General features: G+C 48.3%; 1 protein-coding gene across 1 annotated transcript in view; it reads right to left on the bottom strand.

Moving 5' to 3' along the window:
• Positions 1–284: 284 nt before the first annotated feature.
• The window catches only part of LOC109920494 (rho GTPase-activating protein SYDE1-like), a 60,802-nt gene continuing 35,319 nt past the window's right edge, over positions 285–25,767 (bottom strand). The window contains exons 3-8 of the mRNA XM_048617761.1: positions 24,084–24,944; positions 12,866–13,095; positions 10,318–10,444; positions 7,852–8,030; positions 3,230–3,455; positions 285–986 (exon numbers count right to left, since the gene is read on the bottom strand). Coding sequence (XP_048473718.1) covers positions 562–986; positions 3,230–3,455; positions 7,852–8,030; positions 10,318–10,444; positions 12,866–13,095; positions 24,084–24,944 — 2,048 coding nt within the window. The 3' untranslated portion in view covers positions 285–561. The remainder of the gene's footprint in view (positions 987–3,229; positions 3,456–7,851; positions 8,031–10,317; positions 10,445–12,865; positions 13,096–24,083; positions 24,945–25,767) is intronic.

Here is a 25,767-nt window from a genome sequence, read left to right as displayed (position 1 = left end):
AGAGGGAGGGAGACAGAGACCGAGACAGAGAGATGGGAGGGATGTCTAGGAAAAAGGAGGAGATGTGTAGGGAAGAGGAGGAGGAGGACGTAGGGGGAGAACAGAGTGGGGTGGATCCCTCCAGACCATTCTGAGGGAGGCTTGTGAATCTTTCTGATTTAGCTCAGCATTTCCCAGCCTGAGGTTCCGTGACACTGAGTGTTTCCAGCTGAACTTCCCCACCACTTCCCCCTCAACCCTTCACCCTCCCCCCCATCCCCACCCGCCCTCCCCCACCCCCGGGGTGGAGCAGCAGCGGTGGGGCCATTCAGTAAATGTGACCAAATCAAGCAGCCAATTTCCCATGAAGTGGCACCGAACCTAAATTCGGGCTAATGCCCCTCACAGTCACATATTGCACAGTGGGAATTGCACACGCTGGCTTGGTGACCTGGGAAATATGGTTTCATGGCGCATGGCACCCCTTTGGCATCATCCGGTCACTGGCCCAGGCCCTGGGCTCTCAGCTCAGCAGCTGGTTACAGACTGGGCTCCACCTTCACCAACGGTCAGGCTCGAAGTTTAGAGGAAGATGATTTTTTTGGCCAACTCCCGCTCGATATCAGCGATCAGACTGTCAAAGTCCTTCGTCCGGCCCATGATGGATGACTCAAAGTCCAGCTCGCTGCTTCTGCTGGGGTAGGAGCTGCCATCTTGCCTGCGGTTGGCTTCCTCCTCCTCTTCCTCCCCCTCCGTGTCCTTGATGCCCCTGCCCAGCTCAGTACCCCGGCTACCCTCGGCCTGGCCAAGGTAGCTCCTGCCACAACCGCTCCAGTCCCCGGCATGGCGGTTCCGGGATGAGCCAGCGGCTCGCCCCGTCCGGCTCCGACAAACCACCTCATCGGGGGCAGGGGCCGGGGCCGGGGCCGGGGCCGCGGCTGAGGCCTGGCGGTGGGAGGCCTGCGACTGTTCCAACACCCTGTCCCGTTTCACTTTGGTCCGGTCACCTGCAGGGACACAAAACGCAAAATCAGGGAGAAGGTCCCACCGGAAAATATAGTCACCCACTCAGAGGCAGGCCATTCAGCCCAGCAGGACCATGCTGGCTGCTTATGCTCCTCCTATTTGCATAACACTCGATTCCTTCCTCACTTATCAGCCTCCCCCCTTTTCACCTCATTTACTCCACGTTCAGCATTGGAACCACTCTGTCCCTGCTCCCATTCTCTTTTCCGAGGGTTAGTCCAAACACTTCGGGTGACAGTCTGTGTGGAGTTTGCACAATCTCCCTGTGTCTGCGTGGGTTTCCTCCAGGTGCTCCGGTTTCCTCCCACAGTCCAAAGATGTGCAGGTTAGGGTGGATTGGCCATGCTAAGTTACCTGTAGTTTTCAGGGATGTGTAGATTAGGTGGGTTATAGAGGGATGGGTCTGGGTGGGTTGCTCCAAGGGTCAGTGTGAACTTGTTGGGCCGAAGGGCCTGTTTCCACACTGTAGGGATTCTATGATCTATGACTATGACTTCCATTGGATTGTTCCATGTCTTCCACGGTCAGTCAGCCCTGCTCCTACCTGCTGGATTTGGAAAGTTTTACAGCCTGTCGTTTTATTCATTATTAAGTCACCATCGAAGAGGACAGCTTCTGGGTCAGAGGCAGGGGCACTACCCACTGCGCCACAACTCTCCGCTTAAGGGAGAAGAAACAAATAAGTACTAATTTTAAACAGGAGCATGGAATAATTCAAGCTCCTCTACAGCAAAGTGGATTAATGCTTTGAACTTGCCTCAGCACTGACACTGTCAAGGTTAGAGATACTGGCCCCTGAAACACTCCCAGGACAAGTACAACACAGGGTTAGTTACAGAGTAAAGCTCCATCAACACTGTCCCCATCCCAGGACAGGGTTAGATCCAAAGTAAAGATCTCTCTACTCTTTTAAACTGAAAGTAAAGCTTGCTCGACACTGTCTCCACCAAACACTCCCAGGACAGGGACAGCATGGGGTTAGATAAAGAGTAAAGCTCCCTGTACACTGTCCCCATCAAACACTCCCAGGAAAGGGACAGCACAGGGTTAGGTAGCGAGTAAAGCTTTCTCTACCTTTTCGAACTGAAAGTAAAGTTTCCTCAACATTTTCCCCAAATATTTCAAGTACAGGGTTAGAAACAGAGTAAAGCTCCCTCTACTCTTCAAAACTGGAAGCAAGCTGGCAGTAGGACTTCCTTGACACTAACCCGGTGCTGTCCCTGACACATACAAAGTACGGCTCCCTCCACTCTTTCAAAACATAAAATAAAGCTCCCTCTATACCCCCCAAACACTCCCAGGACAGGGACAGCACTGGTTAGATACAGAGTAAAACTTCCTCTACACTGTCCTCATCAATTACTGCCAGGACAGGGACAGCATGGTGTTAGGTACAAAGGAAAACTCTACACTATAATAGAAGAGAGAAACCAACGGGTGAGGGTCGGGGGTGGGCAGCAGTATTTTCTAGCAATCTTTGCAGAATCAAACAATGGTCCACCATCCCCTTTGCGATTCAGCCAACACCCCTGAGACCTGTCTCCTGCCCCAATACCTCTTTACCCACAGCTGCCCTGGGATCGTTCACTAGGCCGGACTGCTTGTCAACGCACAGAATGTAAATCCTGACCAAGAATTCAAAATCGGTTTGAAAATCATCTGGAAATAATGAGCTGGGTTCACTGGGATCGGGAAAAGTGGGCATTTCGCCTAACTCCCTTCGTGGGAAGGAACAGCGATAACAAGGTGGGGAGCTGGAGGAACACAGCAGGCCAGGCAGCATCAGGGGAACAGGAAAGTTGATGTTTCGGTCAGGACCCTTCTTCAGAAATGGAGTGGGGTGTCCACCATGTGACTCCAGTCCTACACTAACCTGCTTGGGATCTTCACCTCCTTTTGTGGTGGGCCTGGCAAGTCTTCACTGCCATGAGGGATGGGCAAGAAAGACCAATCTTGGCAGTGGCATCAACTTGCAGAGCATCCTGATGTGTACCGGCTCATCCCTGGACACTGACACTGGAGGCAAACCCTTCCCTCCGAACATCATAGGATCATCTCCAGTAGCCTCTGAGGTAAGACCAGCTAACTCCGAGTTGGGCATGTGCTAAACTCGAGTTAATCTCTCGGAGAGTAGAGGAGCCCAGCCATTTTGCAATAGAGTTAGTAACTCCTCCCAACTAGAATGAGAATATGGTGCCCCGAGAACGCGTCTCCCAATACTTACTGGGCCACAGTTGCAGCAGGTAGTGCAGAACCTCGATGTGCATCTTGAAGTCCACGGCACTGGTGAGGTCCTGACAGGATGTACGGCTGCCAGACTGAGAGGCTTCCTGCTTCTGGCCTAGGAGTACAGGCCCAAAGCAGACAGCCAGGTTCTGGCATGTCATCTTGTTGGAGTCTTGGAGGGAAGCCACCAGGCTCAGATGGTCAAGGAGCAGGGTTAGAGTGGCCTGGAGGAAACACAGTAATGCAACACACCCATTATACAGACCCAACAGTACAGTTGGCACACACAGACCAACACTGACAACCTCCCTCTCACTGAAAATTTTTTGATGATAGGATGTGGATCTCACTGTTTACTGCCTCTCCCTAATTGCCCTTGAGCTGAGTGGTGACTAGACGCATTGCAGAGGGCAGTTCAGAGTCAACCTCATTGCTCTGGGTCTGGAGTCACAAGCTGGGTAAGGAAGGCAGATTTCCGTCCCTAAAGGACATTTGTGAGCCACAGATGTGTTTTTGTCGTCACCATCACTGAGACTAGCTTTCATTTCCACTCTTATTGAGTGGATTTATGTATCACCAGTTGCCATGGTGGGTTTCAAACCCCAGAGCATTAGCCTGGGCTTCTCAATGGTGAGCCCTCAGCCTCCTGTGCTTCAGGGAAAAAATTCCCAGCTTATTCAGCCTCTCCTTTTTACTCAAACCCTCCAATAGCAGTAACTTCCTTTTAAATCTTGTCTCCACTTTAATGAATCCTTCCTGTACAAGGGAGACCAGAACTATACACAGTACTCCAAAGGTTTTGGTGTGGGGGACGGGGGCAGGTGCCAGACTGGAGGACCTGGATACAGACAAGGTGGCTATGAGTACAGAGTTATAGATTCTGCAGTGTGGAAGCAGGCCATTTGGCCCATCAATTCCACACCAATCCTCCAAAGAGCATACCCCCCCAGACCCACCCCCTACCCTAACGCTGTAACCCAGTGTTTCCCATGACTAACCCACCTAATCTACATATCCCTGGACACTATGAGCAATTTTGCATGGCCAATCCACCATAGCGTGCACATCTCTGGACTGTGGGAGGAAACCGGGTCACCCGGAGGAAACCCATGCAGACGCAGGGAGGATGTGCAAACTCCACACAGACAGTTGCCTAAGGGTGGAATCGAACCCAGGTCCCTGGCTCTGTAAGGCAGCAGCGCTAACCACTGAGCCACCGTGCCAGATAGTGGGAGGGAGTTTGTGACAACCGTACCCTGGAGGGGGACCACTGGTACACAGCACATGAATCCCCACCCCATCAAAAAATAACACATTGATAGAAATTTGGCATGATTTCCTTGGAAGTTGTTTCTCATTACAGCCCAGCTGGGCATTGGAATTGTTTTTAAAACTGAATCTCTTTCAGTATTTCATCCTTAGTATTCTCCATTACAGCAGTAACTAGTCCTCCATAAATAGAGAGATCACTATGGTCTGAAAACAAAGGAAAAGTTTTAAGGATCGCTGAGGTCACCATTCAAGTCAAAGATTTACCAGGCATCTCCCTGCTCCCTTACCAACACTGCTCTGGAAAGGATGCGAGGGTTTTGTTCTTAAAAATAATGAAAATTAACTTTCAAATGGAGTTGGGCAAGGAGAACGGGTTACTGGTCACTAGGTGACTTACAAAACAAAGATGCAACTCTTCAAAAATAACGTACGTCAATGGGGATCGGTGGGAAAAGTGAGGATCCAGATGGTGGCTCAGTGGTTAGCACTGCTGCCTCTCAGCGCCAGGGACTCAGGTTCAATTCCACCCTTGGGTGACTGTCTGTGTGGAGTTTGCACATTCTCCCCGTGTCTGTATGGGTTTCATCTGGATGCTCCAGTTTCCTCCCGCAGTCCAAAGATGTGCAGGTTAGGTGGATTGGCCATGCTAAATTGTCCCATATTGTCCAGGAATGTGTTGGCTAAGTGGATTAGTCTTTGGAAATGCAGGGCTACAGGGATAAGGTGGGTCCGGATGGGATGCTTTTCAGAGAGTTGGTGTGGTCTCCATGGGCCTAATGGCCTGCTTACACGCTGTAGGGATTCTACGAGGTAGTTCAGAGAAGGTTCACTAGGATGAACCCCAGTATGGAGGAACTGCCTTATGAGCAAAGGCTAAACAGGTTGGGACTCTACTCACTAGAGTTTAGAAGAAAGAGAGGTGATCTCATTGAAACATGTGGATTCTTAAGGGGCTTGTCAGTGTAAGTGCTGAGAAGATGTTTTCCATCATCGGAGAGTCTAGGACTGGAGGGAGAGTCTCAGAATAAAGGGATGCCAATTTAAGACTGAGATGAGGAGGAATTTCTTCTCTCAGAGGGTTGAGAGTCTTTGGAACTCCATGCCACAGAGAGCTATGAAGGCCAGAGTCCTTGTGTATATTTAAGGCTGAGAGAGATTCTAGATCAGTCGGGGAATCAACGGTTATGAGGAAAGGCAGTAAAGTGGACGTGAGGAATGGGGGATCAGCCATGATCCTATTGAACAGTGTAGCAGGCCCAAGGGGCCGAATGGCCTACACCTGTAGTCCTATTTCTTATGGTCTCGAAATGGCACTGTGGTAAGTGATTAGCAAGGATCTGGGCTCGAAGGGGCCGAACGGCCTCCTCTGTTCCCTTGAATAGGTCATTCAGCCTGAAGGTGCTCTGTCGGGTGACAGGAAAATGAGGAATAATTAAATTTGTCTGCCTGCCTCTCTATCCAAAGCAAATAATTATTTAAAAATAAGTGGGATTGTGTGTCACAACCTGATCCACAAGCTACATGTCTCTCCATTCAAGGTCCACTGGAAAATGTGTGGGAAAAACAAACATCGGAAACTCAGGATTAATCTGGGAATTAGGCAGACATGTGATAAATTATTGAGTACTTTCCATATGTCACCACAAGAGGGCAAGGGAGTTGCAGTAAACAAGAAGATTGCTGAAGATTGAGCTTGGCACTCTGTATGGAGGAACAAGTTTCTGTCGTTCCTGTGGATATGTGTAACTTCGACAGCACAGCCACCTTCTGCTCTTACAGGCCTCCCTAATCTCAAAGCGTAGTCACTCTCTAACCCATCCAGACAGTCCCATAAGGATTCTGTCCACTCCCAAACAAATGCAACTCGTCCTCATCCAATTACACCTCTACTTCCAGACAACAAATGTGGAGCTGGAAAAGCACAGCCGGTCTTTCCTGTTTCTCGGATGCTGTCTAACCGACTGTGGTTTTCTAGCTCCACATGTGTTGACTCTAGCTTCCAGCATCTGCAGTCCTTACTGTCTCCAACACGCCTCTCCTTCAGGTTGTTGGCCTGCTCACCGAGCTGGCTGGTTGTCGCATGCTAGCTAACATCATCAGTGCGGCCTCTGATGAAGCAATGTTGTTCTACTCCACCTGGAATTTGTATGGTCCAGTCTGTTAAGTTGGGTGGTGTCATTTCTGGATTTGTTCTGCATGGGTTTGTATATAGGGTCTAATTCCACATGTTTGTTGATAGCGTTGCGGGTTGAAAACCAGGCCTCTAGGAATTCCTGTGCGTTGGCTTGAGCTAGGATGGTCACGTTGTTCCAGTTGAACGACACGACCCACGAACGGGCCCTCATCTCAGTGTGCTCAGACAATGAAGGTCGTCAGTCTACCTGGGACGACGTGACCATCCTAGCTCAAGCCAACAACAGACACGCACAGGAATTCCTAGAGGCCTGGTTTTCATCCCGTAATGCTATCAATAGACATGTGGAATTAGACCCTTTATACAAACCCATGCAGAACAAAACTGGAAGTGACATCACCCAACTTAACAGACTGGATCATACAAATTCCAAGTAGAGTAGAACAACATCGCTTCATCAGAGACCGCACTGATGATGTTACCTAGCATGCGATAACCAGCCAGCTCGGTGAGCAAACTAAAAACTTCATCCACAGCCCAAGCTACAAATCTTCGCAAGATCCTTAAATGCCTCTCCTTCATTAGGAGGTTAAGGAAATTTGGCATATCCAGAAAGACTCTCACCAATTCTATCCAACTGCTCTGCCCAGGACCATAAGAAACTACAGGGTTGTGAGCGCAGCCCAGTCCATCACACAAACCAACCTTCCATCCATTGACTCTACCTGCACCTCTTGCTGCCTTGGGAAGGCAGCCAAAGTAATCAAAGACCCCTCCCACCCTGGTTATAATCTCTTCCAATCTCTTCCGTTAGGTAGAAGATACAAAAGCTCAAACACACGTACCACAGGTTCAAACCACACCTTCTTCCCTGCTGTTATTAAACTTCTGAATTAACCTCTCAAATTTCAAAATTAATGTTGATCTCGCTCCTTGTGCACCTTCTCAGCAGTTGTAACATTGTATTCCTCGCTCTGTTCTATTGCCCTAATGCACTTCGTATGGTATGATCTGCCTGTGCTGCACGCAAAACAAACTTTTCACCGTACCTAGGTATACGTGACAATGATAAATCAAATCAAAATCAAAAAATTACATCCCTCAGTCTCGCGGGGAGGTGGAGTGAGCTGTGTGGGGTTCCCACTGGGACACAACTGGGCGGGACGGGGGCGTTGCGGGAGGGGGAAGTCGCTGCTGAAACCAGGGCTCCTTACCTTCTCGGCTTCAGGCAGGCAATCAAGCAGAGCCACAGCGTTGGGGGCACTGGGACTGGCATCTGGCATGCCCATGGTCATCTTCAAGGGCCACGCAGCAGTGGCCTTCAGCACCACCTCGTACAGAGTCTTGGTGATAAGGGGCGATGGCAGCTCCCGGAGGTAGTCCTTGAGGATGCCTGTGACGGAGGGAAGCAACAGTTACAGAGTGGGCAAAGTTTGGTGGGTCCCACACTCTCCTCCATTGCTCCAGCTCCCCATATACCTCACACATTCACAATCACATCAAGGGGAGGGAGCTGTGAGATGGTATGGGGTGAGGGGGGGAAGAAGGTGTCAGAGAAATGTAAATAGGGGAAGGGGTAGAGACAGACAGGGAGACACAGAGAGCTGGCTGACAGCAGGAGAGGTGTCTGGAGAGACAGAAAGGCAGGAAAGGGAGACATCAGGAGATTGGCAGGCAGGGGGAGATTGGAGAGCAGGATGAGGGTGAGGAAGAAATATTGGGGCAGTCGGAACAGCCTGTGAGAGAGAGCAGGAAGATGGGATTCAGGTAGGGAACTGGGGACAAGAATTGAGATAGGATGCAGTGTGCGGGTGACTAAGACAGAGATAGACAGGTGAGATCAGGAATAGATGCCTTCAATATTTCTGGTTCCTACATTTCCCTAATGCTTTTCGCCAAACTCCAATACAATCAGGAATGATTATTGCAAGCAGGTTCTGAAAGAACTGTCCTGTATCCAAATTTGAAGGGAACTTTGAAAAGTTTAAAATTACTTCTGGTTGAGGTAGCCCTGTGGAACTGCGTTAGCAGTTGGCTACTGAATATGCACGTTACTTTTAATATTTTATATAATTCTTAAGCTCTGCTGTAAAATTCGAAACAGGAAAATATTTGCTGTCTAATATTACAGGTAGACTTCAGTTAACTGAAGGAAACTTCTCACTATACATCTCATTGCAGCAGAAAGGCAGCCAACATCAAAGACCCTTCTCAAAGCAGTAACAATCCCTTCCAGCCTCTTCCATCAGGCAGAACATACAAAAGCTTACACACGTGGAGCAACAGATTCAAGGATATTTTCCTCATTGATATCTGAACAGACCTCTCAAATTTTAAATCTAATGTTGATTTCAGTCTTTGTGCACCTTCTCTGCAGCCATAACATAGTATTCCTCGCTCTGTTCTATTACCCTAATGGACTTTGTATGGTATGATCTGCCTGTTCTGCATACAAAACAAAACTTTTCACTGTACCTAGGTTCATGGGACAATAATAAATCAAATCAAAATCAAAAATACTCATCAACTTGCAGTTAATTCCCAGGTACCATCTTTCTCTCTGTGTCCTCCTGATTGGATGTTAGTGCTGTGTGTTTGTCTCTTGGTCTCTCAGCTTATGACAGCCCCTGTCTCGGAAGCACAGCTCAGACACTCGAGCTCACTATCTCAAAGACACTGTGAGACCACATGGACTGCAGTGGTTCAACTAGAAGGCCCACCTCAAGTGGAAGTTAGAAATGAATAATAAATGCCCACCCTGCCCCAGCTTGGGGAGAAATGAATATTTCAAAAGCCTGCCCCAGGGATGCACGCCAGGAGTTGCTTTGTCTTTTGTGAAGGAATTCTTCCTGATTTCTGGCCTGAATGCGAATGTCACCAGATTTAACCACAGCTTGATGATCCTTATGATCCATGATCCTCTAAGACTGTAAACAGCAACGTGACAGCAAAGGGGTAAATATACTTTCCTCTCGAAATTACAACACAAAAGAAGGGGTATGGGATGAGTAGGGAGGGGGTGGTATGGAGGAGGGGCAGGGGAGGAGGTTGGGTCAGGGAGAGTTGGTGACCCAGACAGCACTGTCTGAAAGAGAAGCAGATTCAACAGTAACTCCAGAAAGGACGGAGGTGGATGGGAGAGATTTACAGGGTTCTGGAAAGACAGCTGGTGGTGCGGGAAACACTTGGACAGTGCTCCCAATGGACCAGTACAGGCACGATGAGCAGAAGGGGACATGAAGATTTTACGAGTACTATTGTCAGGACAACCAAACCAACCTACATCAATGCAATGTGCAGATGGGGACTGCTGCCTCTCTACCTGGGTCAAAGGGCATTGGTGCACCCTTCCTGTCAGGGTCAGAGGTCAGGGTCTCCACCCCTGCTTCCTGCCCTAACACCTCGCTACCCCCCTGAAATGTCAGACAGTTTCAAAGGCCAGGGTCATGGTTCAAGGGCTCCCCTGCCAGTGTCAAAGATTCAGTTTGCCCACCATCAGGGTCAGAGGTCGAGGGCTATCTCACCTGCCAGGGTCAGAGGTCGAGGACACCCGTCACAAGAGTCAAAGGTCAAGAATTCACCTGGCTAGAGGCAGAGGTTGAGGGCTCTCCCAAGCAGGGTCAGAGGTCAGGGGTTCTGCCTCGGCCAGGGTCAGAGGGCACTCTCACTTTGTTGCTCACCTGTGATGACGTTAATGTCGGGGTAGATTTCCTCAGAGAGATCGACAGATGCACTGTCACGCTCAAAGGAGTCTCGGAGCTCTTTCTTCACAGCGGCTGATCCACAGAGACGGTACAGACCCACAGCCTGGCAGGCCCATTCAACCCGACATTCAAACACCCGGCAAAAAACACACAAACAAAAATAGAAGCTGCTTCAGTCACAGAGCATCTTAAAACAGCCCACAATTTAAACACCCAGGCTCCACGGTGAAGTTACCAGTAACATCATGGGTCTCTCTGTCAGGCTGAAACATGGTTTTAACCATTAACCTGGGAGTGATTCCAATTCCAACTCAGAGTAGGAACAGACTCCAGTTAGACCCGACAGCTAAAACTAGAGTGAATACAGAATCCTTCAAACAAACATCTCCAACACCATATACAGTGTGTGTCATGTTGTACTTAGAGCCATTGCTTAGCATCACATGTCAAAACACGAATCTTTACCCTGCAAATCTCTCAGCAAAACACCATCAACATTGTACTTTTGAGAAAGAGTTCAAATGTTCCGACCTGTTGGATATTTCCAGATCTAATCCAGATTTTCTGAAGTGCTTTGCTCCAGTTACTCTTGTAGTTTTTCCCTCCATTTATTCACTCTTGGTGTTTTTAAAAAAAAAATTAACAACAGAATTATTTGTTTTTGAATTTTGGTTCAAACCCTGTGGCTTTGTTGGGTCAGAATGGACATTCTGCAATAGAGGGGGCTCTCGCCGGTCCAAACCACCGCAACCCCCAACAAAAACCCATAACCCCAGATCACCAGTCTCGTGCTGAATTTGTCACACCGGATCTCCAACGTTGTACCGGATCACTGCTGTCACATCAGATAGTCAGCCTTGCACTGGATTAGCAGCATCACGTGGATTCACCACCCCTAAATCCCCCCTCCCCCCGATCCACACTGCTCCTCTGTCACACCCCCACTGCCAACATTTTCCCACCCCACCCCACGCTGTAATTGTCCTGGGTCCCAGGGACCATTCCCCACCCCTATCCTGCAAACACTCAATTCTCTGCCTCTCGTTCACCTTCCCTTGGGAGAGAACAGCTGTACGTCCCCCAGTCCCTCAGAGACCTCTTAGAGTCACGCAGCATGGAAACAGACCCTTTGGCCCAACCCGTCCATGCCGACCAGATATCTTAAATAAATCTAGTCCCATTTGCCAGCATTTGACCCATATCCCTCTAAACCCTTTCTATTCATACACCCATCCAGATGCCTTTTAAATATTGTAATTGTACCAGCCTCCACCACTTCTTCTGGCAGCTCATCCCATATACGCACCGCCCTCTGCTTGAAAAAGTGCCACTTAGGTCCCTTTTAAATCTTCTGCCTCTCACCTTAAATCTATGCCCTCTAGTTTTGGACTCCCCCACCCTATCTATTCATCCTATCCATGCCCCTCATGATTTTATAAACTCCTATAAGGTCACCCCTCAGCCTCCGAAAATAGCTCCAGCCTATTCAGCCTTTCCCTATTGCTCATACTCTCAAAGTCTCTTGCCCCACGTTGACCCCTGCACACCTTTGTTCTCCCACTCTTCCACACGTAACACCTTCTCCTCACTCCACATTTCCTGACTTCATTAAGGTCTAACGCCTTAGCAAGCCTTGGAGAAGCTCAGGCCTCAGCCTCTATATGAAGTGCCCACTTCCTACCTCACTCCGTCCCAACATTGTGCACTCCAGTAAACACCCCATCCCCCCTTCCCACCACACAATCATCGACTCGGAAGTCCTTCCTTCGCCACTTTGCTCCTTTCCCGTTCAAAATGCTCAGAGCCCATCTCTCAGAGCGAGTTTCTGCCCCCTCCTCAGTTCACCTTTTGGAGAGACATCAGCCATGGCTCAGAGGGCAGCAGTCTCATTTCTGAGCCGCAAGGTCACTGGTTCAAGCCCCAGCCCAGAGCCGGAGTGCACAGAAACCAAGGCTGATGCTTTTGTGCGGTACTATGGGAGTGCAGCACTATCAGAGGTGCCATCGCTCAGGTGAAATGTTAAACCAGGTCCCATTCAGTTGGGTTTGAAAGTGCCCTTGGCTTCTCTTTGAAGAAGAATTTCCCACTCCCAACTCAGCCCCAGACCCAGTTCTGGCCCTCAACATGACAATAAAGCCAGAGAATTCACACTGCTGACCACATCAGGCAGCACAGTGGCTCAGTGGTTTGTACTGCTGCCTCACAGTGCCAGGGACCTGGGTTTGATTCTACCCTTGAGTGACTGTCTGTGTGGAGTTTGCACATTCTCCCCGTGTCTGCACGGGTTTCCTCCCACAGATGTGCAGGTTAGGTGAATTGGCCATGGGAAATGCAGGGAGAGGGGTGGATCTGGGTGGGATGCTCTTCAGAGGGTCAGTATGAAACTCAATGCGCCAAACGGCCTGCTTCCACACTGTGGGGGTTCTATGATTCTATTAGCAAGCTTTGGTGAGATGTACTCATTAGTTTCTGATGCTGATAAAAGAGGAGAATGTTATCCCACACTGGAATGTTCTCGACTCACTTTTAGGCCACGTTTCTCGATCTCTGAGACACATTTCTGTATGAGCAGCGGAACACTGACTCCGGAATTCTCCCGCTGCACCAAGTCACTGAGCTCCATCCGGAATACCCTGGGCTCTCGCTGATCCTCGGCACAGCTCAGAGGGACCTCCCACAGCTCCACCAGCGACACCTTCAGGTAGAGGACTCCCCGAGGCTCCAGCTTCATGGCGAGCTGGTGTGTGCGGGCACCTTGCAGGGGAAAAGGAGGCACATTACGGGACGTTACCGGTTGGGCATATACACCGTACGAATTAGCGGTAGCAGTAGGCCATTCAGCCCCTCAGCATTATCCTGCCACTCAACCAGATGATCTGAATGTGGCCTGAACTCCATTTACCTGCCTGATCTCCAATATCCTTTGACTCCCTCACTATTGACAGTGAGGTAATGGCCTAGTGGTATCATCGCTGGACTATTAATCTAGAGACGTGGTTAATGTTCTGGGGACCTGAAATCAAATCCCACCACAACAGATGGTGGAATCTTAATTCAATAAAATAAATCTGGAATTAAGAATCTAATGATGACCATGACACCTATACTCATTGTCGGGAAAAACCTACTGGCTTCACTAATAGTCTTTATGACTGGGGGTTAACACTAACATGCCCCCAAACACCATGACCTGATTTAGTGATGGTGTAAATGCTGGGAAAATAAAGAATTGAGACTTAAGCTAGCCTCGATATTGGTGATTATTATCAATTGTGGTTAAAATCCATCAGGTTCACTAATGTCCTTCAGGGAAGGAATCTGCCATCCTTACCTGGTCCGGCCTACATGTGACTCCAGGCCCACAGCAATGTGAGTGACTAGTAACTATTCTGGCAATAGCCTAGGATGCCACTCAGTTCAAGGGTAATTAGGGATGGGCAATAAATGCTGGCCTTACCAGCAGGGCATTCTCTGAAAGAATAAGGAAAATGTGTTTTTATAATCTCCCCTAAAGGTGCTGTAATGAGGCAGCAATGGGCTTCAAATCATGAGGCCAGGCCAGGCCAGGCTCAATAGGCAGCACTTCCACCTCTCCACCTGTAGAGGTCAGCACAAAGTGAGCACTGCTCCCAGGGAAAGTGAGTCTGTGAGTTAACATTGGAAGGAAGTAGACAGCTGATGAATTGAACTGTTTTGATCCTCACCTCAGAGGATACAAGTAACAAGCAGCAATAAATCAAGAAATGGAAGGGAGGGAGGAAACCACAATCACCAGGGAAGTGGTCCTGAATAAATTGTCGGATCTGTGAACTGAAGGACATTACCCTAGGGTCTTAAAAGAAGTGGCTAATGAGATAATTGCTGTATCTGATTTAATTTTCTATAATTCCCTGGAATTGGGAAGGGCTCTATTAGATTGGAAAATTGTGAATAGAATTCCCTTATGCAGAAAGGAAAGGAGACAGAACACAGGAAACTACAGGCCAGTTCATTAAACATCTGTCATCAGGACAATGTTCAAAACTATTTCTAAAAATGCTATAACAAGACACTCAGCTAAGTTCAAGGTAATCAGGCAGAACCAACAAGGTTAAATATGATTTCCCTTTGACAAAACCAACTTATGGGAGTTCATTGAAGACGTGACATAAAATTATACAGTACAAAACAGGCAAGTGTGTACTGCCAAAAATATAGGACTACCTACATCAGTCCATTTTCCTGCACCAGGCCCATAGCCTTCAATGTTTTGATATTTCAAGTGTTAATCCAAGTACTTTTTAAAGGTTGTGAGGCTTCCAGACTCAACTACCCTCCCAGGCAGTACATTCCAGACTCCACCACCCTCAAATCCCCTCCTGCTTTTCACTTTAAAATTATGCCCCTTGTTACTGATCCTTTAACTAAGTTAAACAGCTGCTTTCTGTTCACCCTGTCCATGCCCCTCATAACCTTACACACCTCTACCAGGTCCCAATTGAACCTTAGTTCTGAGGAAGAGTCACCGGACCCGAAACGTTAACTCTGTTTTCTCCTTCACAGATGCTGCCAGACCCGCTGAGCTTTTCCAGCAACTTTGTTTTTGTTCCCAATTGAACCTTCTCTGCTTTGAAGAAAATAATCCAAGCCTATCTAGTGTCTTACTTACAGCTCAATTTCTCCATCCCAGGCAACATCCTGGTGAACTTCCTTAGCATCACCTCCAGTGCAATCACATCCTTCCTATTAGTACAGTGACCAGAACTGCACACAGTACTCCAGCTGTGAACAAAGTTCTGAACAGCTCCAACATGACTTCGAAACTCTGGTTATGTCATACGGATAAAGGAGAATTGGCTGATGTACTGCATTTAGATTTTCAGAAGCATCTGATCAAGTGCCACATCAAATGCTGTTGCTGAAAATAAAAGCTCACAGTGCAGGGTGTAACGCATTAACATGGATAGGAGTGAGTTGGCTAATGAAAACAGTCAGCAAAAATGGTCCATTTGCTGGCAAGCTGTAATGTGATATGCCGGGATCTCAATTAGTTTCATATAAATGACTTGGGTGAAGGGACAGAATGTATTGTCGCTATACGTGCTGATGATTCAAAGGTGGAAAGAAAAGCAGTTGTGAAGAGGGCCTAAGGAGCTTTCTTTAAAATAATTTGCACATGGATACAGATGTGGCTAGGCCAGCATTTATTAACCATCCCTATTTGCTCTTGAGAAGGCGGTGTTGAGCTGCTTTCTTGAACCACTGCAGTTCATGGGGTGCAGATACATCAACAATGTCCTTAGGGACGGAATTCCAGGATTTTGACCCGGCAACACTGAAGGAACGGTGATATATTTCCAAGTCAGGATGGTGAGTGGGTTGGAGGGGAACTTGCAGGTGGTGGTGTTTTCATGGATCTGCTGCCCTTGTGCTTCTAGATGGAAGTGGTCATGGATTTGGAAGGCACTATCGGAGAATCTTTGGTGAATTTCTGTCTTTCAACTTGTAAGGAATACACACCACTGCTACTGAACATGAGTTGTGAAGGGTTTGAGTGCTGACGTTGGTGAACGTGGTGCCAATTGAACAGGCTGCTTTGTCCTGGATGGTGTCAAGGTTTTGAAGAAGGGTCCCAAATCAAAACATCAACTTTCCTGCTCCTCTGATACTGTCTGACCTGCTGTGTTCCTCCAGCTCCACACTGTGTTATCTCTGACCCCAGCATCAGCAGTTCTTACTATCTTTAAGAGTCTTGAGTGTTGTTGGAGCTGCACCCATCCAGACAAGTGGGGAGTATTCTATCACACTCCTGACTTGTGCCTTATAGATAGTGGACAGGGTTTGAGGAGTCAGAAGGTACATTTATCACTATGGTACTCCTAGCCTCTGGCCTGCTCTTGTAGCCCGTATCCATATGGCTGGTACAGTTGAGTTTCTGTTCAATAGTAACCCCTAGGATGCTGAAAGTGGGGGATTCATTAAACGTCACAGTGTAACACTTGATGGAATCTCTCTTGATGGAGATGGTCATTATCTGGCATCTGTGAAGCATAAATGTTACTTGGCACCTGTTGGTCTAAACCTAAATACTGTCCAGATGCTGCTGCATTTGGACATGGAGTGATTTAATATGCGAGGAGTTGTGAATGGTGCTGAACATTTCACAATCATCAGCAAACATGTCCACTCTGACCTTATGGTGGAGGGAACGTCATTGATGAAGCAGCTAAAGATGGTTGGGGCTAGGACACTACCCTGAAGAACTCCTGCTGTGACAAGTGGGGGGGGTGATGTCCTAATGGTGTTATTGCTAGACAATTAATCTAGAGACGCAGGGCATGTTCTCGGGACCTAGGTTAAAATGGCAGAAGGTGAAATTTGAATTCAATAAAAATCTGGAATTAAGAATCTAATGATGACCGTGAATCTATTGTCAATAGTCAGGAAAACCCATCTGGTTTACGAATATCCTTTAGGGAAGGAAATTGCCATCCTTACCTGGTCTGGTCTACATGTGACTCCAGACTCACAACAATGTGGCCCACTCACAACTGCCATCTGGGTAATTAGGGATGGGCAATAAATGCTGCCTGAACTAGCAATGCCCACATTCTGTGAATGAATAAAAACTGTCCTGAAGCTGAGATGATTAACCTGAAACAAAGTGGGTCATTTTCCTTTGTGCTAGATATGAGTCCAATTGCCATTGATTCCAGTTTTGCTAGGGCTCCTTAATGCCACACTCAGTCAAATGCAGCCTTGACGTTAAGGGCTGTCACTCTCACCTCACCTCTGGAATTCAGCTCTTTTGTCCACGTTTGAACCAAGGCTGTAATGAGGTCAGGAGCTGAGTGGCCCTGGTAAAACACAAACGGGGCATCACTCAACCGGTTATTGCTGAGCAAGAACAAAAACAGAAGTTGCTGGAAAAGCTCAGCAGGTCTGGCAGCATCTGTGAAGAAAAACTCAAGAGTTAATGTTTCGGGGCCCGGTGACCTTTCTTCAGAACGGAACCGGACCTGAAACGTTAACTCTGATTTTTTCTTCACGGATGCTGCCAGACCTGCTGAGCTTTCCCAGCAACTTGTGTTTTTGTTCCTGATTTAGAGCAGCCACAGTTTTTTTTGTTTTTTATTGCTGAGCAGGTGCTGCTTTGATAGCACTGTTGATGACACCTTCCACCACTTTACTGATGATTGTGAGTAATTGGCTGGGCTGGATTTATCCTGCGTTTTACTTATGTTGGTTGTGTGTGTGTGGCTATGTCTGAGTATACATACATGTGTGTGTGTACGTATGTGTGTGTATGTGTGTTTATGTGGTCACATCCCAGAAAAGAATGTGCGCTGCAGATGCTCAGGATTCCACTCATGGAACATGGGCTGCTTCCAATGAGATTTTTTTTCATATTGGTGCTGAATTTGGTGCTTGTTACATAAACCAGAAGCCAACACCCAAGAGTGCAGGGGGTACCTCTCTGATGGCAGGCCCTCCCATCACAACTGTGCCCAGACAGAGAGCAGCAGGTGACTGGAGAGAGCTCCTTCCTTTCCTCCAATCTTGGCAGCATTCCCAGTCTCTGTGGGCCACTCTGCCCACCAGCTCTGTGTTCACCCAGTGTCTGGAGCCCTCACTGGGGACTCCATTCAACCAGCTCTTACTGTGAGGCTGGCAACTAGGGCTGATGAATGGCTCAATCAAAACAGGCCAACACCTGGAGGATCTTTAAATAGTTGCACAACCTGAGGAAATGCCAAATGAGATCCTCATTTGCTCCAGTCAGTGTTTGCATGGACTAAAATACTGTGCAATGTCACTGGGCTAGTAGTCTAGAACGCCAGGTTAATATTCTGGGCACAATGTTTCAAATCCCCATCATGGCAGATAGTGAAATTTGCTTTCAATAAATAATAAGGAATTAATAGCTGGTCTAATGTTGACCATATCGATTACCATAAAAGCACATCTGATTTTCTAATGTACTTTAGAGAAGAAAATTTGCCTTCCCTACCTGGTCTGGCACTCCTAACACCTTTTTAGGACTCTTCTAGGTTAGATTCCAGTCTGAAAGTCGCACACACTATCTAACAAAGTAATTCCACTCTGCATGTCTTGTATTCTGGACCTCTTGGAGAAGCTGTGGGCCATCAACAGCAGCAATGTACTCCAGCACAATCTATAACCTCATGGCCCAGAATATCCCCCACTCAACCATTACCATCAAGCCAGGGGATTAGCCCTGGTTCAATGGAGAGTGCAGGAGGGCAGCACTTATCAAACCAATAAGTGATATGTAAATCTGCCTGCTTGCCAAATAGCAAAAGCAGCTTCAATATACAGAGTTAGGCATTCTACAGCCAATGGATCAGATCTAAGCTCTGATTGTGGTAGACAATTAAACAACTCACTGGAGGAGGAGGCTCCACAAATATCCCCATCCTCAATGATGGAAGAGCCCAGCACATCAGTGCACAAGATAAGGCTGAATCATTTGCAGCAATCTTCAGCCAGAAGTGCCGAGTGGATGATCCATCTCAGCCTTCTCCAGTGGTCCCCAGCATTACAGATACCAGTTTTCAGTCAATTCGATTCACTCCATGTGATAACAAGAAACGGTTGGAAGCAAAGGATATTGCAAACACTATGGGCTCAGACAACATTCCGGCAATAGTACTGAAGACTTGTACTCCAGAACTTGCTGCTCCCCTAATCAAGCTGTTCCAGTACAGTTACAACACTGGATCTACCCGAGAATGTGGAAAACTGCCCAGTTATGTCCTGTATATATAAAGCAGGACAAATCCAACCTGGCCAATTACCATCCCATTAGTCTACTCTCGATTATCAGTAAAGTGTTGGAAGGTGTCTCTAACAGTACTATCAAGCAGCACCTGTTCAGAAATAACCTGCTCAGTGACGCCCAGTTTGGGTTCTACCAGGGCCACTCAGGTCCTGACGTCATTACAGCCTTGGTTCAAACATGGAAAGAAGAGCTGAATTCCAGAGATGAGGTGAGAGTTACAGCCCTTGATATCAAGGAGCCCTAGCAAAACTGGAATCAATAGGTATCAGGGGGCAAACCCTCCAGTGGTTGGAGTCATACCTGACACGTAGGAAAATGGAGGTCAGTCATCTCAGCTCCAGGACATATCTGCGAGAGTTTCTCAGGGTAGTGTCCTAGGCCCAACCATCGTCAGCTGCTTCATCAATGACCTTCTCTCCATCATAAGGTCAGAAGTCCCCACTCCTCAGATACTGAAGCAATCATGTCCAAATACAAACAGAGCTAGACAATTTCCAGGTTTGGGCTAACAACTGACAAGTGAGATTCACATCAAACATTCAATGGCATCAGTGATTCCCCAACTATCAATATCCTGAGGGATGCCATTATCCAGAAAATGAACTGGACGAGCATATATATACTGAAGCTACAAGAACAGGTCAGAGACTGAGAACTCTGTAGTAACTCCCCTCTGACTCCTCCAGTACCTGTCCACTATCAACAAGGCACAAGTCAGGAGTGTGGTGCAATACTCCCCACTCACTGGGTGATTGCAGCTCCAATAACATTTGATTGGCACCACATCTACAAACATTCAACTCCCTCCACCACCAATGCTCAGTAGCAGGACTATCTACAAAACGCATTGCAGAAATTCACCAAAGGTCCTTAGATAGTACCTTCCAAACCCATGACTGCTACCATCTACAAGGACAAAGGCAGTAGATATATGGGAACACCTGCACCTGCAAGTCCCCTTCAACCCACTAACCATCCTGACTTGGAAATATATCGCTGTTTCTTCAGAGTCGCTGGGTCAAAATTCTGGATTCCCTCCATAACGGCATTGAGTTTTGCTAAACCCAAGGACGATAGATATTCTTCCCCAGAGTAATTGAGGATGGGTAACAAATGCTATACTAAAAAGCGACAACTCGCAGTGTGAATGTAAAATAAAATAACCACCAGGTCCAAATATGCAAATCTCTCATCCAAAAAAAAATCCAGCCTCTAACACGTTAACAACTCTCCGGGCGTTTCATGCCCAGTGAGGAATCTCCCCACTAATACTTGCGGGGAAATACCGACACAAATTATGTCAGGGAGTTTGAAACCCTGGTGGTCGTGTGGAAGAAGATGCAATCTCCATAAACACATGCTGTTGTTACTGCCCTGTATGTCCGAAGGCGTGGAGAGGTCAAGCAGAGTAACAGCTGCTAACTTTGAGAAGGAAGTTCCTCTGTAATCCTTTACCCTACAAGGAGTAAACAGGACTTGGCAAATCAGAGAGCTTCCTCCCAGTGAAACGCCAGGGTTAAAATGATCAGGAGTCAAGCCGGCCCCAATTACATTTCAAAGCCAAATTGGCAGCAGGGAGCTACAGTCTCGCAATTTCCCCCGCGATATTTTGGAATGACGGAAGGAATTAAAATCGCTTCCTTTCCTGCAGGACATAACAAAAACCCATTCACTACGCTCTTACAACCCCTTGCAAACAACCATCCTGAGCGGCTGTGCTGGAAGGTAGCAGCTAGCTCCAGAACACACACACCAGATTCGTTCGCATCTGTCACTTTAATATAGTGTCTGCAAGGAATGGGTTTCTCAATGGGAACATCGCAAGCAACAAACTTGATAAACGTTCCCATTTATGGGAAACACAATTCCATTCCCAACACACAGCTGGATCGTGTTCAATTTCTGTTTAAGCAAGGTGGGGGCGGGGGGTTGGGCATCTGGCACAGGGAAGAGTTCTTTCAGAGAGAGAGGACACTGGGCTCCTGGAATATAGAATTACAGAGGGCAGAAGCAGGCCATTTGGCTCCTCGGGACTGCATCAACTCTTCAAATGAGCATCATTACTTAGTGCCAATCTCCTGCCTTTTCCCCATATCCTCCGGAGAATCAAGTCCCTCATTTGATTCTGAGTTATTGACACTGCGCCCTCCCCCACCCCCAACAGTACAAGCGCAGGGGCAATGGTAATTGCCACTACAGTGGTAATCCAGAGGCACAACCAGAATCGCAGGCTCAAATCCCTCCACGGCACCTGCTAAATTTAAATTCAAACTATTTCAATTGATTAAAAAAAAGACTGGAATTGAAAGTTGTGTTCTATATGTCCATTGGTTACTTTAGAGAAGGAAATCTGCCATTCTTAGCCAGTCAGTGACTCCAATGCTGAAGCCACTCAATTCAAAGGCACCTACAAATGGGGTCTTGCCATGATGCCTCCATCCAGGAACAAAGAGCAATAAGGAGTAGGCGAAGAGCGTATCTGCTTGATCTGATTGAGGGTGGCACGGTGGCTCAGTGGTTAGCACTGCTGCCTTATAGCACCAGGGACCTGGGTTTGATTCTACCCTCAGGTGACTGTCTGTGTGGAGTTTGCACATTCTCCCCGTGTCTGCATGGGTTTCCTCCGGGTGCTCCCACAGTCCAAACATCTGTTGGTTATGCAATTGTCCACGCTAAATTGCCCATAGTGTCCAGGAGACGGGCAGACTGGGTGGATTAGCCATGGAAAATGCAGGGTTACAGGGATGAGGTGGGTCTGGATGGGCTGCTTTCTGGAGGGTCGGTGTGGACTCAATGGGCTGAATGGCCTACTTCCCCACTGTAGGGATTCTATGAGGTCTCAACTCCATTTGCTTCCTGGCCACTGACCACATCCCACCCCACCCCCAAAATAACTGCTGACTCCCTTGTTACCTGTTTTTTACCTGCTTTTGTTTCTAACTTAATTTTAACTTAGATCTTTGTCACAAACTTTGGTTCAATCCTTCCATATTTACTCATTTTCCATTTTTAAATCGCCAGATTATTCTCTAGAGAACCAACACTCAATTTAATCACTCTACACCTTTGCTAAGTATCTGTAGAAATTCTAACTACGTTTTCACGTTTCTAGCTAGCTTTCTCTCGCATTCTAATTTCTCCCTTGACAACTGCTAGCCATCATTTTATATGCTATACAATCTTCTGTCCTGTTTATCACCTCTACAGAATTATATGCTTTTACTTTCAATTTCATAATATCTTAACTTCTTTAGTTAGTGACAGATAGTGTGCTCTCCCTTAGAGGCCTTCTCACTCTCAGGAATCTATTGTTCTTGGTAATTCTGAGATACCTCCTTAAACATTTGCCTGTGCATCGATATTCACCAGACTCTTAATCACGTTTCCTTAGCTCCTAACAATTAGGCACAAATCCAGGACATTACAGCTGAAGCACAATTTCAGCTATAGGACTGACTTAGCTCCTCTGAATGCAGGGTCAAAGAAGGGGATGAATTGGTCAGCGTTCCTGCTAGTCGGTGTTACTCCAGTGGCCCTTGACTGATTTCACTAACCAAGGCAGACTGTGAGGGTTTCCACAATCACACATCATTCCAGCACACTCTGGGGGGTTTTCAAATGGAAACACAAGAACAGGGGAAGGCCATTCAGCCCCCTCAATCCTGTTCTGAAAGAATATAACCAGGGGGCACTGTATAGGAATTAGATCTTTACGGCGTGATATTTTGAAAAAAAACATCTTCACCTGATGGAGGGCTGAAGTTTGGAAATGACTTCGCTGAGTGACAGGGTAAACTGGAATAGGGTTTTATTTTAAACTGAGATCAATAGATGCAAAACACTGCAGATGCTGGAAATCTGAAATAAAAGCTAGAGGCTGCTGGAGAAACTCAGCAGGTCTGGCAGTGTTTGTGAATAAAGAAACAGAGTTAATGTTTCGAGTCCAAATTCAATTCACAGTTCAGCAGAACAGCCGTTGAACTCAAAATGTAAGGGGAAGGGGAAGTAGTGGCATAATGGTATTGTCACTGGATGAATAAAACAGAACCCCAGGTTATCGCTCTGTGGTTGTGGTTTCAAATCCCACCAGGGCAGATGGTGAAATCAGAATTCAGTAAAATCTGAAATAATAATTTATACAGATTATAGAAGTTCAGACTGTTCTCCTTTGACAGGAGGAGGCCTGGAGGAGATCTGATTGAGGCTTTCATAACTACGACAGGGCTGGACAGAGTAGACAGGGAGCAGCGGTTCCCACTCGTAAAACGAACAAGAATGAGAGGGCAGGGATTTAAAGTGATGTACAAACAGCAAGGGGAATGGGTTGACGCGTGTTTGGAATTAGGGTGGGTTGAGGGGTCTTGGGGTTAGACGGGCTGAAGGGTCTTCACTCAGCAAGTAAGTTAAGGAATGCACTGCCTGGAAATCTGGTGGAGTCTGATTCAACTGAGGGGCATTGGATGGTTATTTGGATAGGAAGGGTGTAGAGGGATATGGAGAAAAGGTAGGAGATTGGCTCTAGGTAACAGAACCAGCGTAGTCACAATGGGCCAAATGGTCTCCTCTTGCATCTGTAACAATTCTGTGATTCTCCAAGATGCTGCAAGACCTGCTGAAGTTTCTCCAGCACTTTCTGTTTCTGCTTCAGATCAGTAGATGATGGTGAAGCAAAATGTACTCTGGGACATTTGGCAAAAAAAAAGGAGGCGGGGGATGTAGGTCAAAGACCAGCTGATATCTCACTGAATGGTAGAGGGGGTTTGATGGGCTTAATGGCACCTCAAGAAGGGAGAGATGGCGTGGGCACATTCCCTGGATGGAGGCCGGGGAGCGGTACCTGTGAAGAGTGGAGGGGACTGGGTAACTCCTTGGGAAGGGGGGAGAGGATGATAACCGGGGACAGGATGAAGACTGGAGAAAGAAGGATCCCAGAATGAAGATGGAGGCCGGACAGCAGTACCTGTGAAGAGTGGTGGCAGTGCCGCAGTGCCGTAGCAGCAGAGCCGGTTGCGGGCCGAGGCTGGGTCCCAGCTGAAGAGCAGCAGTGTGAGCAGGCGGGAACGCTCCAGCTCCAGGTTGAAGGTGTGGTCAAGGCCCAGGAAAGGGCCATGGCGGCAGCTGAGGGCAGCAGTACGGGCCTTACTGACTGAGTCCACCTGGATGGCACAGCAGATATCAGCGGGACCAGCTCGGGGCAGTTCGACCCCATACAGCCGCACGTTGATGAGGCCCGAGAGGTGCTGTAGGCCTCGCCGCTGCTCCTCCCCTCCTCCCCCGCCATCGTATGGGCGGAAGGCGGCCGGGTCCAGCCTGGGGCTGTCCTTGCCTGGCGACCCGGGGCCCTGGGCCTCGTTCCCAGCCTGAGGCCCGGGCCTCGCCTGCAGCTCAGGGGAGTCACCGTCGCTCAGGTAGCCGGGCCGGCCCAGGGCCTTGGTGCTGGCCCTCCGCTTTGGCTTGGCCCGAGGCCACAGGCTCCCGCGGGCCAACACGCTGCTGTCCAGGTGGTAGCGGCACAGCACGTTGGAGACGGACGGTGAGATACTCGAGGCTGGGGACGGGGAAGGAGACGGAGGCCTCCCAGTGTCTCCAGCCTGGCGGCTGCCCCGTGGGGAACCTCTCAGGCTCAGCTTGCGCCTCAGCTCCGGCAGCTTCTTCATCTTGATGGAGAGCCGCCGCACTGTGCCCGGTGACTTCACCCGGTCTGACAGCGAGCGCCGGGCCCCAGCTGTCTTCTTGGGCGGCCGAGGGCTCGTTGCCGACGGTGACGGTGAGGGTGGAGACCTCCCCTGGACCATCTCGGGCCTCTCCTCTGCTGCAGCTTCTGTCAGGAGAACAGAGGAGACCGTGTCAGAAACAGACCCTTCAGCCCCTCTAACCCCAAGACCCCTCTACCTGCCCTAATTCCAACCACCCCTCAAAATCCATCCTAAATCCCAATGACCTCACCACCTGTTTAACTCCAGCGATCCAGCAAACACCCTCCCACCCTCCAAAACCTCCCCAACCCACGGGGTGCGCACATCAACCACAGCCAAGGGTCAGAATCACAAGCCGGGTGGGCCACCCACCGTGACCTCATCTACAAAGAGGGTGCGGGAGGGAGGGAATAGACTCAAAAACAGAAAGGGTGTTACCCACTATGGGAGAGTCCAGGACCAGAGGGGATAATCTCAGAGTAACGACTCGCACAGAGATGAGGAGGAATTTCTTCTCTCAGAAGGTAGTAAGCCTGTGGAATTCTTTGCCACAGAGGATTATTGAGGTTTTGATTGTTAAGTACATTCAAAGCTGAGCTGCATGGGTTTCTAATTAATAATGGAATCGGGGCTGTGGGGAAACAGCAGGGAAATGGGTGGGGGAGGGTGCGGGTTTGGGGTGGTGTGGACTTAAGTTCAGGAGCTGTGTAAGGTTTGAGGTGACGATTACAAAGGTGTGGGTAAAGATTCAGAAATCACGGATGTGGGGTGAGGATGGGGAGGGTTGTGAGGGTGAGGTTCGGGATGGGGCATGGGGGTGGGGATTGGTGAGGGGTGCCGGGGTGGGGGTGATGATTGGGGCAGGGCTGGGGACTGGTGAAAGGTGCAGGGATGAGGATTCGGGAGAGGGTAGGGATTGGTGAGGCATGCAGGGGTGAGGATTGGGGA

The sequence above is a fragment of the Rhincodon typus genome, chromosome 38, assembly GCF_021869965.1.
Source record: "Rhincodon typus isolate 14 chromosome 38, sRhiTyp1.1, whole genome shotgun sequence".
NCBI classification, from domain to species: Eukaryota; Metazoa; Chordata; class Chondrichthyes; order Orectolobiformes; family Rhincodontidae; genus Rhincodon; species Rhincodon typus.
Note: the sequence above shows the minus strand (reverse complement) of the source record. Positions and strands in the feature narration are given on the sequence as shown.